The sequence below is a fragment of the Petaurus breviceps genome, unplaced genomic scaffold (assembly GCF_028583685.1).
Source record: "Petaurus breviceps papuanus isolate PSGF00001 unplaced genomic scaffold, PetGlider_PUasm1.0 37, whole genome shotgun sequence".
Taxonomy (NCBI): domain Eukaryota; kingdom Metazoa; phylum Chordata; class Mammalia; order Diprotodontia; family Petauridae; genus Petaurus; species Petaurus breviceps.
In genome coordinates, this window is record NW_027186296.1 from 40,931,277 (window position 1) to 40,948,572 (window position 17,296).

The window sequence follows — 17,296 nt, forward strand, 5'->3', positions numbered from 1 at the left end:
TGGATGGGTATGGGTGAGGAGAGCATTCGGATAGCTAGGTGGGGGATGTGGGTCCTTCACATCCTGAGGAGTCCAGTAAGTCTCTGGGGAAGCAAATGCCAGAGCCTTTTTAGAGATGTCTGCCCAGAATCCTTGGTTTTCCCTACCTGCTGTATTCCCTTGAACTTGAGTGAGCAGTCTGGACCCTGCATTCTCTTAGAGTTGATTTCCCATCCTTTGTCTCTACTAGAGGCCACAGTCAAATCTAGGGCCTCTGCCAGTGTGGCCTATCTGGCCTGGTCAACATTTCCTCAGTATCGTAACATGTACCAGTCTCTCTGTCAGGATGTGGTAGTCTGAGGAGAGTTCGGGTGTCCCCAGAGAAGGATGGTGACGTTATATTGAGCCCCTTCCCTGGTAAAAACCAATTGCTCCTAACCAATCTGAGGCACAGAAATAGAAGAAAGTAGGCTCCTGTCCTTCCTCTTGGGCCTGTGTCTGCTCCATTGACGAGGTCGGGAGCAGCTCCAGATGCAGGGATGGCTGTTATGATGAGCTTCCTGTAGTTCACCATAAGATGCCCATTGCTGTCTGCCTTCCTTATGGGCGACACTTGTTGTAAGAGGAGCTTCATTATTATAGATGAAGATAATTTTCACTGCCGTGGGGGCCTAATATTTGTTCAGTTGTTTCAATCGTGCATGACTCTTCATGACTCCATTTGGGGTAGAGATCCTGGAGTGGTTTGCCATTGCCTTCTCCAGCTTGTTTCACAGATGAGGAGCTGAGGCAAACAGGGCAAAGTGACTTAGTGCCTAGCTAGGAAATGTCTGAGGCCAGATTTGAACTCAAGAAGATGAGCCTTCCTGACTCTAGGCCCAACATTCTATTCGGTATGCCACCTACCTGCCTGGGGACCTACTGTTATTTGGTGTTAACTTGATGGGATAGGTACATGCATAGAGTTTTCTGAAATGGCCCATACAGATATTCCCAAGAGCCCATAACCTACCTTTCTTCCATGGTCTGCCCTCTATAGCCTCCCTAAAATGATCCAGATATGGGGCAGGGGTGTTAGAGGATGTCTTAGACTTGCTTGGAACTCATAAGCCCTATGTTTCCTGGTACTGAATTTCCTTGCATAGTTTCCCCAACATCGCCATAGTTGCTTTCTTAGCTACATGTTTTAGGAGCCACATCCAAAGTTATTTCTGGGAGGTGTGATTGCTTTTAAGTCATCTAAGAGGGTGGGATTCTGTGACTCCTCCCTTCATTTCCAGACTGCATCTTCATACTGACAGCAGCATCTGCCCAAATCACAATTGTCTTAACTCTTGCTCAGATTTTACCAGTGTTGATCATCCTACACTCTTAGAGTTAAATTCTGAAGCCATTCTGAGAAAGCTTAACTCAGAAGGAGGGATCTGATTGCCCCCCAAAGCAGTCTGGGGCTAGGATTTGGAAGGCTATGTTGGGGGTCAGGTTTTAGGTGGGGATGGAGATAGATCCAGTTCATCAAACCCAGTCAAGAATTCCCCCTCCCTTCGAACTCAGTACACTCTAACTAAATGCTGAATTGGGTAAAGGGTAGTTCTTAAGAGATAATATTATTCTAACTTTACTACCATAGAAATTTCATCTCAGAAAGATTAGATAAGTAGTCTAATGTCATACAACCAACTGATAGTATAATGAAATGCTTAACAGTAGTTTTAAATTTGTAAACTGATGTTCAAAACTTAAGATGTTACTATGTGTCATATGTATCAGAAATTCCCATCTTGGTTTATTTTGTCAGAACATCCAAAGGCCCATTGATTATTCTGGAATGCAGTTTTCCTTGTGCACTGTACAAACTGACAATGTAGTCTTAGACTCTGCTGAATTTTTCTTACTGTGGTGTTGCTGGAACAGTATTTACCCATGTTATGATCAGAGCCTATCTGCTGCTAGATACATGAATTTCATGGTGAAGAAAATTCTTCCACAATATGTTACTGAAATAAATGTGAAACTGCATGTGCTTCTACTGCTATGTGTCAGAGAACTGACTTCTGAAAGCCCTGGATCTAATCACATAAGGTAAAGAGCCCATGATGAGGTGTTTAGCTCACTGACTGTAAAAATGGTTCAGCGTGGTGATTCATTTATAATTCACTCAAAGGATTGTTTCTGTGATTTCAGAGGCCAACTCCCTTGGATATAGAACTCCTAAAGAAATCCTTTCCTGATCCTGAATTCTTTATTTAAATAAAAAAAATTGTTGAGTTCAAAAAAAAAAAAAAAAAGAACTCCCCCTCCCTTGCAGATCCCTACTGGGAAACAAGCTAAATTCATCTTTATCAGGCCAGGAACAATATGGTCTTTGGTAATGCTGTGTGTGCTTAAACAGTATGTTCAGAACAGATTTATTTCAAGATAGGGAGTGAGTCAGAGAGAGAGAGAGAATGAATATGTATGTATACAGAAAGGGGACTAAGAAAGAGATTGTAGTTTTTGTTAGATAAGAAAAGCATCTTTCTCTGGAAGGAAAAAATGAGCTTTGAAAATGATGTTGACTAACCAGATTTCAAGTGATGACTTTTTCTTCAGCAACTGCTTAGTTTCTACTGCTCTGTCAGACTGAGGTAGTAAGAGTCTTTCTTAAAAATGAAACAACAGGGGTGGCTAGGTGAGTAAGAGCGCCGGCCCTGGAGTCAGGACCGGGGATAGATTCGGGCCTCAAATACTTAACACCCACACAAAAAACTGGCCATGTAACCTTGAGCAAGTTACTTAACCCCAACTGCTTAAAAAAAAATGAAACAACAGAATCCAGTGTCTGTCGATTGCAGAACCAGGTGTTTCTCATATCTTCCCAGGTGGCTTAAATAATAGCTTTAGCGCCCACTCCATAAAAAGGTCTGCAGTGGGTGCTGTTTGCCTAGTATAAGACTTCTCTAAGGGAGAGGGGAAGACATGACTCCTATGGAAGACAGGCATATTTGTGTTTTGATCCAGTATTTGAAAGATTCCAACATACCAGGATCATAGACAAAGCCTATGTTGTAGCCACTGAGGATTTAGCCTGCCAATGATAAGAATTCTTGGTTTCATAGATATCTGGTAATGTGCCTTCCTGTCTGGTCCTTAATAAAAGAGCTCTCAGCGAAAAGCAGCTTCCTCTGGCATTGTGTATTGTTGAATAAGAGATCATAGCTGAGGGCCCTGCTGGCATTACTGTGCTCAGATACAAGATGCTTCACCAGCTTTCCTCCCAACCACTCCCTGTGTTGAGGCATCGTCATTAAGTAAGGGACATTTCCCAAATGTCCCTTACAGGCAGACATATTTGTCACACAGGTTTTTTGAAAAAAGAAAAATAATAGTTTGCTTGTGTCTGTGCCCCAGTCTTTACTTTATCCCAGTCTGCTCATTACTTTTGAAACAAAACCGATAGAGCTGTTGCATGGTTTTGAATCTTGCAATTCAGAGTCCTTGAGGCCCTAGTATTGGCGAGCTTCTCAGCTCCATCCAACAGTAACTCTCTGGTATGGGGTACAATTTTAATCCATTGCCTATATTTCTGTTTTATACCTGTAGCAGTTTTCCTTTATTGGAAAAAAATCTCAGTTCCTTGTTTCGTGCACTTAGGGAGGCTCAGTGGAAGTGGTTCCTAGTCTGTGCTGTGTGTCTGAAGACTTGGACAGGGAAAAAGCAGGGGATTGTGACTGAGTTGGAGTAGAGGTAGACTTTCTATTTACAGGGACTTTGATTTCTCACAGAGGAAAGGAAATCTTGTTTATTGACAGGTTAGTTATTCCATTAACAAGTATTCCTCGTCTTTATGACCATTATTGAGATTAGAGAGTATTTTAAATTGTTGACCCTTTGTATATTTTAGATTCCCTAGTATGTTAAAGGTGCACCTAAAATGAGGCTTTATTTATAGCCACTGATATTTAACAGGAGGTTGTGTGTGCGTGTATACACACACACACACACACACTCACACTGTCTCTCCATCTGTCTCTTCCCCCCCCCCCCCCATTTCCCCCAGTATGGCCTTGTTGCCTCACATACCTGCCTCAAGTTAGGCCTCGTTCCTATTCTGTTAAACATATTTGCTATGTGACATGTGCAAAGGAGAGGGTGGTTTCTGAGGGCAAGGAAGGTCAAGGAAAGATTTATGGAAAAAGTGATCCATAGTTTGAGTATTAAAGGAAGGGAAAGACTGACAGATAGAGAAGGAAGTTCACTGTGGGCAAGGAGATGGTATCAAAGATAGTAAGCTGGGAGAGAGGGAGATAAGAATAGAGAATAGCAAGTAGTCCCATTTAGAAGATAATATGTGTGAAGTGAGTAGTTTGGGATAAGGCCAGAAAGATAGTGGGAAGGCATTAAATGCCAGGATTGGGAGTTTCCGCTTTATTTGGTAGGTAACCGGAAGCTACTAAAGTGTTGTTTGTTTTTTCAAACAGCTGAGTCATCAGAGAAATGGTGAATGAGTTAGAAAGGGGGATGAACTAGAGGAAGGGAGATGAGTTATTAAATCTGTTGCAAATAGTCTAGCAAGAAGAGGTCTGACTTAAGGTGGTCACTATGGAACTGCAAAGGAGGGGAAAGGTGTGAGAAATGTGGTGGAGATGAAGGGCTTGACAGTGAATTGGATGGGGAAGAACTTTCAGCTCCAGCTTACTAGGAGAAAGGATAAGTTTAGGGGAAAGATGAGTTCGGTTTTGCACATGATGAGTTTAATACGCTGGCAGGACACCCAACAAATACTTAAAAGTACAAGATGGAAGCTCTAAAGAGAGGTTGAGGTCGGAAGTATAGATTGGAATGTTACCTGTGTAGTGGTGATAATGAAAGCCAATGAAAGCACATGGGATTGCTGAAGAAGAGTGTAGAATATCCCTGGAATACACCATTCCATTGATCTTCTACCAGATGGCTTTGATTACTGCTGCTTTATAGTGTAGTTTGAGGTCTGGAAGTGCTATTCCCCTTTTAACCCTACTTCATCATCTCTCTTGACATTCTAGATCATTTATTTTTCCAAATAAATTTTGTTATTTCATCATCCTTTAGTAATCTGATTGGCATAGCATTAAAGATTTAAATTCATTTTAGTAGTAAATTCATTTTTGCCATTTTTGTTGGCATGACCTAATCACTGAATATTCCTTGAGCTATTTAAATTGCCCTTTATTTCTTTAAGGAGCACTTTGTAAGTGATTCTGTACAAGTCTTTTTGTGTTCTTTGGAATGTCAATCCCAAGATATATTATGCATTTTGTGTATAATGCATTTTGTAGTTGTTTGGAATGGGATTTTCCTTTCTGTTATTGCTTCTTGTGTTTATTATATAAAAGTGGAAAAGCTGATTTTTGAGGATTTATTTTGTAGCCAGTAATTTTGCTGAAGCTATTATCTTAATTAGTATGTTTACTAATTTCCTGGGTTGGTTTTTTTTTCTGGGGGGGAGGGAAGCCATCATATTGGTAGTAAACAGGAATAATTTTATCTCATCTTTACTTGTTTTTATTCCTTTAATATTTTTTGTCTCTTGTCTTATTGCTAAAACTAACATTTTTAGAACTTTGTCAAGTAATAGTGGGGAGAGTGGGCATCTTTGCTTCACTCCCATATTTATTGGATACAGTTCTAGTGTATTCCCACTGCATATGATGACTGGTTTTGATTTTAGATAGGTGTCTTTTATGACATTTTAGACGTTTCCTCTATGCCTATACCTTGTAGGGTTTTTAGCATAAAATAGCATTGAGCTTTATCAAAAGCTTTTTCTACATTAAAAGGATCGTGTGGTTTTGGATGTTTTGGTTTTTGATAAATTATGTTGATTGTTTTCCTAAAGTTGAACCATCTTTGAATCCCTGATATAAATCCCACTTGGTTATAATTGATGAGTTCTTGGGTTAATTGCTTTAGTCTGATAGAATTTTGTTGAAAATTTGAGTCAATGTTCATTAATGATATTGGCCTGTAGTTTTTTCTGTGTTGTATCTTTCCCTGGTTTAGGTATTGTGATGATGTGTGTAAAAATTTTTTAAAAGGACTATATTTGTCTCATAAAAGGATTCTGATTGGGTACTTTACAGTTATTTGTAAAGTATGGGTGCTAATTATTCGTTAAAAGTTGGGTAGAATTCTCCTATGAATCCATTAAGATCAGGAGTTGGGATTTTTGTGGTTTGTTTTTCTTTTTTTCCTGAATAATTCCTTTATAGCTAGATGTATTTCCTTTTCTGAGATTAGGTTAATTAAGATCTTGGTATGGTCTTCTGATAGTTTGGGTATTTTATATTTTTGGAAGTAGTTCTTTTGTGTTGTTCTCAGTTTTGTTGGTATATACTTGTGCATAATATGTTCTGATTCTTCCCTTTATTTCTTCTGATTCTGCTATGATTTCACCTTGCAAATTTGCTAATTATTGATTTGATTTTCTGCTTTCTTTTTTAGAATCAGATTAGCTAAGGGTTTATCAGTTTTATTTCTTTTCAAAGAACTAGCTTTTAGTTTTATTTATCATTTCTATGGCTTGTTTTAAATTTATCTGTTCCCCTTTTAATTTTTAACATCTCCTCTTCTGTGTTTTATAATACAAACTTTCAGTGACTCTTTAGGGAAGGACCATTACCACCCTGGAGAAGAGGGGTAGATGTTTTATTTTCCTTAATAAACAATGTTTTTTAAAAGTAATAAGCTTTAGTAGAAAGGATGCTGGACTTGGTCACAGTGCTTAAATCAGCAAGATTTTTTAGTCAAGAGGTCCTGGAGTTTTTTAGAATTTCCTACCTATGTGGGTGATTTTAAGTCATTTTCTAAAATGGAATTTAGGTCAATTTTCTAAAGACAGTTATCTACTATTTGCAGAATACATAGTAAGTGCTTAATATTAATTTAGTGAATTGAGGGGTGCACTTGACAGCATCATTGAGTGAGCTTATTGAATTGTGGAGTACTATTGGTGGCATAAATGAATTATATCATGCATTAAAATAGAGCCATTGGGTAAAGGCAGCGCCAAACAGCAAGGCGAAATTCCAAACAATTGAATTCACGGCTAAGTTGAGACCTCCGTGTAAAATGAAATGTTTTTTTTTTTTTTAAAAGTCACTTTTTCTGTTCTTTGAAGAAGCTCCGAGCCGGAAACAATAAAAACTAAACACCATATAGGCTTCATGCTTCAGGGGTGGTTTTGGTGGCGGTTAAATATTTAACAACACCTCTTGTAATGTTTGTCTGTTTGAAGCAGCAGGAGAAAATTAAGTACTTGCAAGTCATCTCTCCAGGGCACTGAAGTGTAAACCATGGAAAACACAAACAGGAAGAATCAGTAATGCTGGCTAGAACCGAGTCACCCCCAGCCCTGATCCAGGCCCAGGAACTGGCCATGTTTAGTTTGTGGTACTGGAGCATCCAGAAAATTCTTTCCTGTTGGGGAGGGTGATGAGTCAGGCTTCCTGAGCAGGAGGGCTGAGCACAGTGCCTTGCCGGGCTTGATTATTTCCATGGCAAACCTCGTGTACAAATGTGACCCAAGCATAGGTCTGGGAAGCAGGCCAAGGAGAGGCCACCTGGCCATATTTGAGCAGCTAGGTAAATATCAGCGTGCTGAGTTCATTGTGAGAGATGCTCTCAGGAGCACCTGTCTTTCTTTTTTCTGGCACCTGGCAAGGCTGTGGAAGGGCTTCCTTTGGGGCTCTGGGGATGGGAGAGGATTCGGGAGGGAAGCTGCACATTCATTGGAATTTGTATAACTGTTTAAATTTTGGGTTGCAGGGATGATTCCATTAGCATACATTCAAAAGCAAATGTCATTTTGAAAAAATCTGATACGGACCTTACTTCTCCTGCTCAGAGGATGTAGTCTCCCAATTCCAGCTCTATCCTTATTGCTTATGTGATTTGGGGCAAGTCATTTCTTTTATTCTGGCCTCAAATTTCAACTGTATAATGAGGAGGTCAAAACCCTAACATTATTTTTTCATAGGATCTGACATAATGCACTACATACGGTAGTTGTTTAACACAGTCTGCATACATACCATTGTGTAGCATACTAAACTTGTTTGCCTTTAAATACCACTTGTACATTCCCCCCCAATATGTAATTAAAGTTTAAAATTGCACAAGGACCTTATAAAGGTCCCGTAATTATTATCTATATTTGTATGTTATATTTTTGTAGCTATGTAATTACATGTGAGCAAGAGCTCAGACCAGTCACCGGGAACTAATGATTTTATGTCATTAGTTGAGCAAAATTTGATTCCAAATAGCCCAGAGGAAGCTAAGCCCTTGCAAGTCATCAGTGAATGAAGGTGGGGTGTCCTTTAGTAGAAAAATAACCTTTTCAAGATTTATGACTTCACTTTTTCCCCCTTTGATTCTGGTTTCACCGCCATTATTATGCATTTGTAGGTGATGTAAGCCTCTGCTAATTTGGAATAATTCCACTGCAAATGATTTCACCATCCATTAGTGTAATCATTTACTTCTGGGTGACTGCCTGGCCCGCCCTAATTAAATGATTGTGGTCTTGCCCTCCCCCATCTTCTGTTGCCCCAAACTTGGTGAAGACAAGGTGGGAGGTGATTGAAACCAGTCCCAATGCCAGCTACTGTTAACTGTTTGTTAAATGATGTATGTTGCTACTTCTGAGTGAAGCAGGTAGGTTAGTGATACCAACAGCCTCAGGCATAGTTATGTCCCCTAGAGCTCAGTGATCTGAAATGTATACCCATCCATGTAGATAAGGTGTCCCCAAAGTCTTAGTGCAGCCATAAGTGAATAAGGCTTCAGACTGTACTAAGACTTTGGGGACACTGTGTCCATACAAAGCACTCTATAAAGATAGAAGTGATATTCTCTTCTTTAATCAGTGTCACCATCAGGCTGGTGGGGGAAATGACAAAGAGGGTCTTAGAGATTGGCTCCTGATTTTGGAATTGATGTAGAGGTGTGCCCCCCTCCCCTACTGATACGTGAAAATTCACGTTTACGGGAAATAGAGATGAGATCAGATTACAAAGAGAGTTGCTAAAGGATTTATTTTTAAAGCAGGCCCCCTTAATGTATTTAAAGATTCTTTCTGATTTACACAACTGGGAAAGAATATGGTTTTTATATAAAGTGAGTTCCAAAAGGATAAGAAAGTAGACTGTATGTAGGCCAGAACCATCAGTGTCAAATACATGACCTCCAGTGCTGGTGGGTGGGGGAGGCAGATTCAAATATAAATGGGAAATAGTTAACAAAATAAATACAATAAAACATGGGTAAGATTACATTTTAAAACTCAGTTAATACATGTGGTCAGCAAGGGGCTGCGTGTATGGGCCAGTGGCCTCTGTGTCTGTCCGAGTTCACCACCATGGCTGTGGCTACATAATCTTTGCAGGTTCATATGAGAATGTAACTAGCTCAGCTGCTCAGGAGTGGGCAAGGGGAATCCATCCTGAATCAGTCATCAGTGGAAGAAGGAAGCTGAATGCTTATGTCAGCGTGGTTCCCTTTTCAACCCATCACCAAATTGGTCCCATTCTTCCTAGTGGGGGTAAGGAAAAAATGGGGAGAAAGACCTTGTGTGTTCCCTCTCCTGGCTCTTGGGCTTGGCCAGATCTGGTAAAGCCAACTTTCTGTTTGATCAATTGATTTCCTTGCTCCTCATGGTCACTAATCAACTTGAAGAGAAAATATCTATCACATGTCAGGAACTATGCTAAGCGCTTTTTACAAATATCTTGGGGAACAAGCCTGGGAGGGAAGGGCTGTTACTATGCTCATCTTACAACTGAAGCAAGCAGGTTAAATGACTCACCCAGGGTCACAGCTAACAAGTATCTGAGGTCAGATTTTAATTTGGGTCTTCCTCACTGCAGGCACAGGTGACCTTTCCACTGCCACCAGCTGTCTCTGCAGAAAGGACCATAAGCAGTTCAATGGCTGAACACACTGGAGATATTACTGACTCAAATTTGATTAACTTTAGGAATCTGCTGTTGCCATTATGATTTTTTTCCCCACAGAGCTTATGAACTGATTCCTGGACCAATCATTTGTAAAGAGTAAAAAAAGCTTTCTCAGACTTTTGAAACTTAAGAAAATGAGTTGACATTTTCCAGAGGGTCAAGCAGAGTTTCTGAATCTGTAACCATAGCAGCCATTTAAAAATCTCATTTAGCTAGTCTGGTGCTAGATTCCTGCTGATTGCCTAATAGTATTTTGCTACTACAGTGTGATCCAGCAGAGCTGGAGGGACACAGGTTATAGTTAATAACGGAAAATCTGTACAGCTCTGAGGTGTAAATCTCTCCCCCTCCTCACCCCACACCCTCAGCTTTTGAAGTGATGATGAGGAATTTCTTTCTGCTGATGGCCCGTAAAGGGCACCCGGGCAGCCAAAGACTTAAGGCTTTGGAATTGGCAGGATGCTTGAACCAGCATTTTCCTGTATGTCCAAGATTCCTGAAAGTCAGATCCATGGCACCATCATCTTCATCTTCACCAGGGAGGAGTGGGGTTGGGTTCTGATGGATTGAGACCTGGAGCAGTTTTAAGAAATCTCGGTGGGATGACTGAGAATTGTGAGTAGTATTAGTACTTGACTGAAGTCGGGAAACATGTATTATAATTACAACCTCAACACAATGTGGTAAAAGCTTTGGGACTTGACTCTGGGTCAGTTCTCCTTTCTCTAAGAAGGCATTGATTGATAGAACCTGTTCCTCCTCCCTCACTTGACCAGGTCACTCACTCTCATCTCTGCCTCAGTCCCCTTCCCCAGTGAAAGGGGAGAATGAAACCTCTTTACCTCATGGGACTGTTGCAAGGTTCAAATGAGATAATATGTGTAAACTCTTTGCAGATTTCAAAATGCCATGCATGTCTGTTGTTTTGGGGAAAATGACCCTTTTCATCTTGGAATTAAAGAAATTAGACCAGAGTATAAACTTTTCAGCCAAGCAAAGCACTTTCATAATCCTCATACACAATTAATCTTAGGGTGCAAATTAAGAAGGAAACTGGACTGTTCTAGTTGGAAGGGACCTCAGAGACCATCTAGGACACAATTCTTGTTTTAGAGATGAAAGAACTTGAGGACCCCGAGGTTAGGGCTTGCCCAGGGAAGCAGAGCTAGTCAGCTAGAGTGAAGGCTGGTTGATGATGATTAGAAGGGCTAAACTCCCCTTGGCCTGGGAGGGAATGTACCCCCGCCCGCACCTCCCGCCGCGATCTCTGATCCGGGCTGGGGCGGGGTGGGGGGGGGATCCACTCTTGGCCCCAGCCACGGCAGCAAAAGGGCCGCCCCTGGCATCATTTCCCCATGGAAGATTGAGAATGTCACAGCTGTTCTGGCAGACACAGGCCTAGAACGTGAGACATCATTGCAGCCCTCGGCACCGCCAGTGAGAGCCTTTCACCCGGGAGTCAGGGCTGGGTCGCTGCTCCGAGCCGGGCCCCAGCCCCGCGCCCGCTGGCGTCAGAGTTTTCTGCCCGCTCTGTCCTGGGGCAGCTTGACCTCGGGCAGCATGTCTGGGATCATGTCTGCGCTCCTCTCCGCTTTCAGAACTAGCCACGGGCAGCGGTCTCGGACCTGCAGCAGACCCGCGCGGCTCACGTTCCGACAGAAATCCACATGCAGAGTCCGCAGGGAGCGCCCGTGAGCCGCCACGGCAGCCAGGGTTCGGTTGGTGATCCGAACGCAGTTTTCCAGTTTGAGGGTCTGGAGGTTGGGGCAGCTCCGGAGCAGCAACGCGATGCATTCATCCGTGACGTGGCCGCAGCCGGAGAGCGTCACGGACAGGAGGTTGGGGCACCTGGAAGGTACAGGAAAGCACAGGAAGGGAAGAGTGAAGGCCAGATCAGACTCCCTTCTGCGCCTCCTCCCCTCGCCGCGAGGCTTTCCAAACTGTGTTTCTGCCTTAAGGTGGAGGACGTTCCCCTCCAGGTCACTGAAGCAGCTGGCAGGATCCTATCCCGCCTTTACCGAGGTTCTGTTGCGTTTGTTGATTGGCATCTGAAAGCCAAGAAAACTCATTTGTGCTGCTTCAAAAACTGTCCCTTCTAACAATGGGAAGTAATTTCTTCCTTAATAAAATGAGATTTATCTATTATCCGCACTCAGAATGTTCCTGGACCAGTAAGATCAGGATTGTAAAAAAGTAAGTTATGCATCCTCACCCGCTCGCTATAGGGTCTTTCTCTGACCCCTCAAGGTGGGTGAAAAAATCAGATTGCACAAGGGAGAGAATGCTGCCGCTCCCCAGCTTGGCTAACCAGCTACATGCGTTGGAGAATGAGCTGTTGCATTGGAAGGCACTTCCAGAGAACTCTTCCAACTGTTTGCCTGCAGACTGCATTGTTTCTGACAGAGCCTGCTGAGAGTTCTCCTGGGGCGAAAAATCCAAAGCCTGCCTACAGCCTTTTGGCTGATCCTTTACCATTTGTAGATAAAAATGGATTAAGCTTTGATCTTTCATCCTAAAAATGCAGCAAACTGCAGATACACCCCCTGCCTCGATCCTAAACATTTCCTTTTTTTTTAAATAGGTAGAGTATGTCGGTTTCTGGTTCCTTGCTCAACATTTTAAAAGGCGGTGCCCTCCTACATGCCCCTCTGTGCTGACTAAAGATGGATTCAGAACTTGCTCGGCTTCTCCTTTCCCTTTCTAGATTGATGTTTTCAAGGAGAAAGCCTCCGGAGCGGACATTTTCTCACCGTCTAATCTAGCTAGGATAAACAGTAGATATTTAACCTGTATGACAACAATAATGAGCCCACCTGGATTTTCCATTACAATTAGTAGTCAGGTTAAGTTAAAAAAAAAAAAAAGCGGTAAAAGGTTTTGTTTTTGCCCTTGGGTGGGGGGAAACGGACAAAAGATAAACTCGTGATTGCTTTAGTGAAATGCTTAATTTTGTTGATCTATATATAGGTTCTTGGAGACTTGAATTCCAGCAAGGACATTGCCATATTAGAGGAACTGCACTAAAGTTATGATCCCTTTGGTCTCAAGATCAGTAAAGATGAGGGACACTGAATTCTCCTACCTTCTCAGGCTCTGTATTTTTCCGACTCTCTATAGACCAAACCCTAAGGGCAGAATTAGCTGGTTATATACTATGTTTGTCAAACTCTCTCCATAGAGGAAATGTAACATGTCCCAAGTGACTAAAATCAGCCCAGGGTTATTTTAAGGCACTTTCTTTGGTGCTGGTTTTCTCTCATCTGGCTCTTTGGATGCCCAGACTGGGCTAACTTGATTGACAGTGACATTTGAGGGTCATAGTTCTCTCTAGAATATAATCAAGTCCAGTGTGTAACAAACAGGCCTGCCCACCTTTATGAGCAGCTGATTTCTCAAGTGTATCTTATCCACAAAGCTGTTCTTCTCTATTACTGGGAGTTATTTATGCTCTCTTTACCCCTGTATTCTGATTTCTCCCCTGAAATATTGAAATCTTGGCCTTGTTACTTTTTTACCAAATGGTATGTAGTTGAGGATTTCCTTTAAGTAAATCCCCTGTCTTAGAAAGTGAAAGTCTGATACTTCTTAGTATGGAAGAACATATGTTCACAATTTATGACAACCATGACCCAAGCCTGCCCTGTGTGGCGAAGATTGCTGTCCTGGTTGTTGAGGCCTACCCAGTGATATGCCAGATGCTTTCCCTATAGAATTGAATGGAGATTGCAGTGCAAGATTTTTCATTGATTTTAAACAAAACAAAATAAACACCTTAATAAATCTCTCTAGGTCCATTTGGAGTTTTTGGTGATGGTGGCCCTCAGTATCTACAGAGAGCTGGTGATTCTCCAAGCTCTTAAGAGATTTGTTGACAAAGATTTAAGATTGGCGTTACTAACAGACAGCTGTCAATCACACTCCACCTACCTGTTGCACACTTTCACTAAAAAGTCATTGGCGAGGTGCGCATGAGTGCTGCAAACACCTTTCTGCAAGGCATTTTTCATCCAGTCTTCAACGTTGCATACTTTTACTTGGCTCGAATGCCAGCAAATCGACAAGCACCTTAAAGCGGGGCTCAAGAGGAAGTTATCTTTTTTCAGTTCCATGAGAGAATTAAAATGCAGCAGCGGCCAGAGCAAAGGATCAAGAAATACATCCCACAACTGAGAGCAAGTTTTTGCTAAATTCTTCCTGCTGTCCTTGTCCAGAAAGGAAAATAAATGTAAAAGACATTCCCGGTTGAGCTGAGTTATATGCATGGTAGGAACAAAAGCACTTTGTTAGGGAAGAGAAGGCACAAGTTGAACCGTGTGTGCCTGCTGTGCTGAAACAAGTCTGGGGGGCCTGACCTGCCTCCTTCTGGGGCCAGGGCTGGTGGACATATATGGCTGAGGAATGGTGTTTATTTTTGGCCAACAACTGGTGTGGAAGGTGTGTGTGTGTGTGTGTGTGTGTGTGTGTGTATAAAAGAAAAAGGAAAACCCAGACTTACATGAGACAACCTGTGAAAGCAGTTTGCATTCAAAAAGTCTAGCAGATCTGCCAAGTAGTTAATTTTTTTTTCCTTAAAAGGGATTTATTTTTCTTTTAACCAACAATCATGTAACAAAGGGATTGATCTTTGGGCTCTAGTAAGAAGCTTTCAACAGATGTGGTTCCTCAAATATGATGATTAGCTCTAATGTGGACAGGTTTGTGTTTGTAAATATTAAGAATGACTGGAGGTTGGGAATATTGGGTAGTGCTTAAATATGAAATTTCATTCACATCCTTAAAAGGAAAAGGCTTGTCCTATTCACAGAGCAGATGTCTATTTATAACTGTTGCCCCAGTCTGTTGAAAGAATCAGTGATTGGTTTCCCTCCTTTTCATCTTGCTTTTTACAAAGCGATTGACAGGTTCGGGTCAATTCCAGACTCCTATTACACCCCACCAAGGTAAACAGGTTTGTCTTTTGTTTTTAGGTTTATTTTTAGCCCGATAGTTTATAGAAAAGTGGCTTGTCTCTTAAATTGAGAGCCTGGCGTACTGGTTTCTAAGCCTAGTTACTTTCAAGACACACACTGCATTAGTTTAGGAATATTGCATTTTCTCTAGTTTTTATAAATAGTTGGTATGTGGCCTGGTATATTTTAATTTCCCAAGTGTCACATCCAATACAGCGGAGTTTTTTTTGGCAAACATTTGTTCAAAATCATTTCACTCTATTTGATGTGAACAAGTGACAAATTAGTGACTGTACTGTTGGATTTGAGGACAGGAACTGTATTAAAATCTCAGAGAGGGTCACTCCCAAGTTCCCATCTCTGTAAAATGAAGGGCGTACATCTTGAAATGTTACCTTACGACCCACGGAAGCATTTCAATGCATGGTACAGTGCAAGGGAAAAGAACTTAAGTAAAAAATGTTTTTGACGAAGTCCCCTGGGAGATTTCCCTATTTTGTTAGCTTGGGCCTCAATGATCTTCCCTCAGCCCTCAAGCATGTTCCACAGCCAGGAACAGCATTCCCCAAGGAAGGAGTTAATAAGGCTATTAAGTTGCAGATAAACAGAATTTTGGTTATCAGTGTATTCAGTCTCTTATCTAATTGGACCTAGGAAAGTAGGCTGTGAGGCTACCAGCCTGATGGTGTAGTAATCCTTATTTGAAAGTTCCCCCTCCCTTCCCTTCTAAATCAATCCCTCTGGCTGGGAATTTACTTACTCCTCACTGAGAAGAGGTGCTGCTGGGGGTTCTTTCAAGAACTTGAGTCAGAACATTTGAATCCTTCCTCCTGCCTGGCAGCATTCTAGTCATTTAAGATTTCCCTGGCTCTTATTCCACCATCTCCAGGGACACCCAAAAAACATCAAGACAAGCAGGGATGATGTTCAAGCCTCTCCTTTCTTTGTGACTACAAATCACAGTGTGTAAGGGAGGGAAAATGCCATTATTTAACACCTGCTATGTGCCAGGGACCGTACTAAGTGCTTTAAAATATCTTATTTAAAGGGGCAGCTAAGTGACACAGTAAATAGAGCACCAGCCCTAGAGTCAGGAGGACCCGAGTTCAAATACCGCATCATACACTTGACACTAGCGGTGTGACCTTGGGCAAGTCGCTTAACCCCAACTGCCTTACATTCCCCCCTCCAAAACCATCTTCTTTAATCCTCACAACAACCCTGGGAGGTAGGTGTTATTACTCCCCATTTTACAGTTGAGGAAACTGCGGCAAGCAAAGATTAAACTGACTTGGCCAGGGTCACAGTGTCTGGATTAGAACTTTGGTCTTCCTAACCCAAGGCCTGCAGATACTTACAGTACAGGTAAAGCTATAAATTTATCTAGACACACACGTCCAAACTACGGAGGGAATAAGCATAGTTATGAGAGGAGTGTTTAAATGTCAAATTTTACTTATGTCCTTACAAGGAGACAAGGCTCATCCTCTAGATGTCGCTAGGAATGTCTGCTTTCTGGTCTAGAGAGAAGCCCTGTCATCCACAGAACAAAAGGAAGGCCGTCACCTCTCTCAGGAGCCCCTCTCTGCTAACTTCTCCTTCTCTAGTCGCCTTCACATCATCTCGTGCCCCATCCCAGACCCTTCTGTGAACGCATCTCTGCTTGGCTCTTTCACAGTAAAGACTCAGGGTTCAACATAAGATGACTGAAAGGGGTCAGAAAGAGAAGCAGAACTATGCCAAGCACCTTCTCTGTGATGGGGGAGGGTCAGGTGGGAAAACAGCGAGTTTATTTTTGCCATTCTGCAAAATGAAGGCAATTTTTCTTCAAAGGATCAGTGATGGTTTCTCCCCCACCCGGAGGGCAGACATAAACGGGTCCCTGAGTACAGGGGCTAGCAGTCACCACCTTGAAAAAGGCGTTTTCACGGTTTGATAAAAGAAAAATTATTTTGCTTGGTATATAACCACACAGCAGCTGGGATGCTGACTGCTCAATGCAAAGTTTAAAGGCATCTTAACAGGTAGTTGCTACTGCAGTGCACAGAGCGCTGCACTTGGAGTTAGTAAGACCTAAGTTTAAATCTGGCCCCAGGTACTTACTGTGTGAACCTGGGCAAGTCACTGAAATTGTCTGCCCTGGTTTCCTCACCTGCAAACAGGGATAATAATAGCACCCACTTCCTGGGGTGGATCCTTGTCAAGTACTATAGAAATGCTCACTGTTATTGCAGCACTTCTCTTCTCCCTCCATGTGGGGTGCTCTGCCCCAGCAAAGGTGTAACTTCACAGGGAGCCAGTATCTGGACACCGGCACCATGCACCGGCATGCAAATAGCCATGGGACCTGGAGTATTTATCAGCAGAATCTCATAGCTGGTTCCACTAAAG

General features: G+C 42.1%; 1 protein-coding gene across 1 annotated transcript; it reads right to left on the reverse strand.

Annotated features, from left to right (window-relative positions):
- Nucleotides 1-10,937: 10,937 nt before the first annotated feature.
- On the reverse strand, nt 10,938-15,929 carry FBXL22 (F-box and leucine rich repeat protein 22). The gene is made up of 2 exons (XM_069098358.1): nt 13,884-15,929; nt 10,938-11,804 (listed from the first exon to the last, which is right to left on the reverse strand). Exons 1-2 carry the CDS (start codon nt 14,216-14,218, stop codon nt 11,468-11,470), a joined length of 672 nt encoding a protein of 223 aa, XP_068954459.1. The 5' UTR covers nt 14,219-15,929; the 3' UTR covers nt 10,938-11,467.
- Nucleotides 15,930-17,296: the final 1,367 nt, after the last annotated feature.

What these genes read in the sequence shown, in the direction of transcription:
- FBXL22 (XM_069098358.1), bottom strand. Translation starts at nt 14,218, where the DNA reads ATGCATATAACTCAGCTCAACCGGGAATGTCTTTTACATTTATTTTCC. An exon ending in TTAGTGAAAGTGTGCAACAG is followed by an intron (nt 11,805 to 13,883) that starts GTAGGTGGAGTG and finishes TGTACCTTCCAG; the next exon opens with GTGCCCCAACCTCCTGTCCG.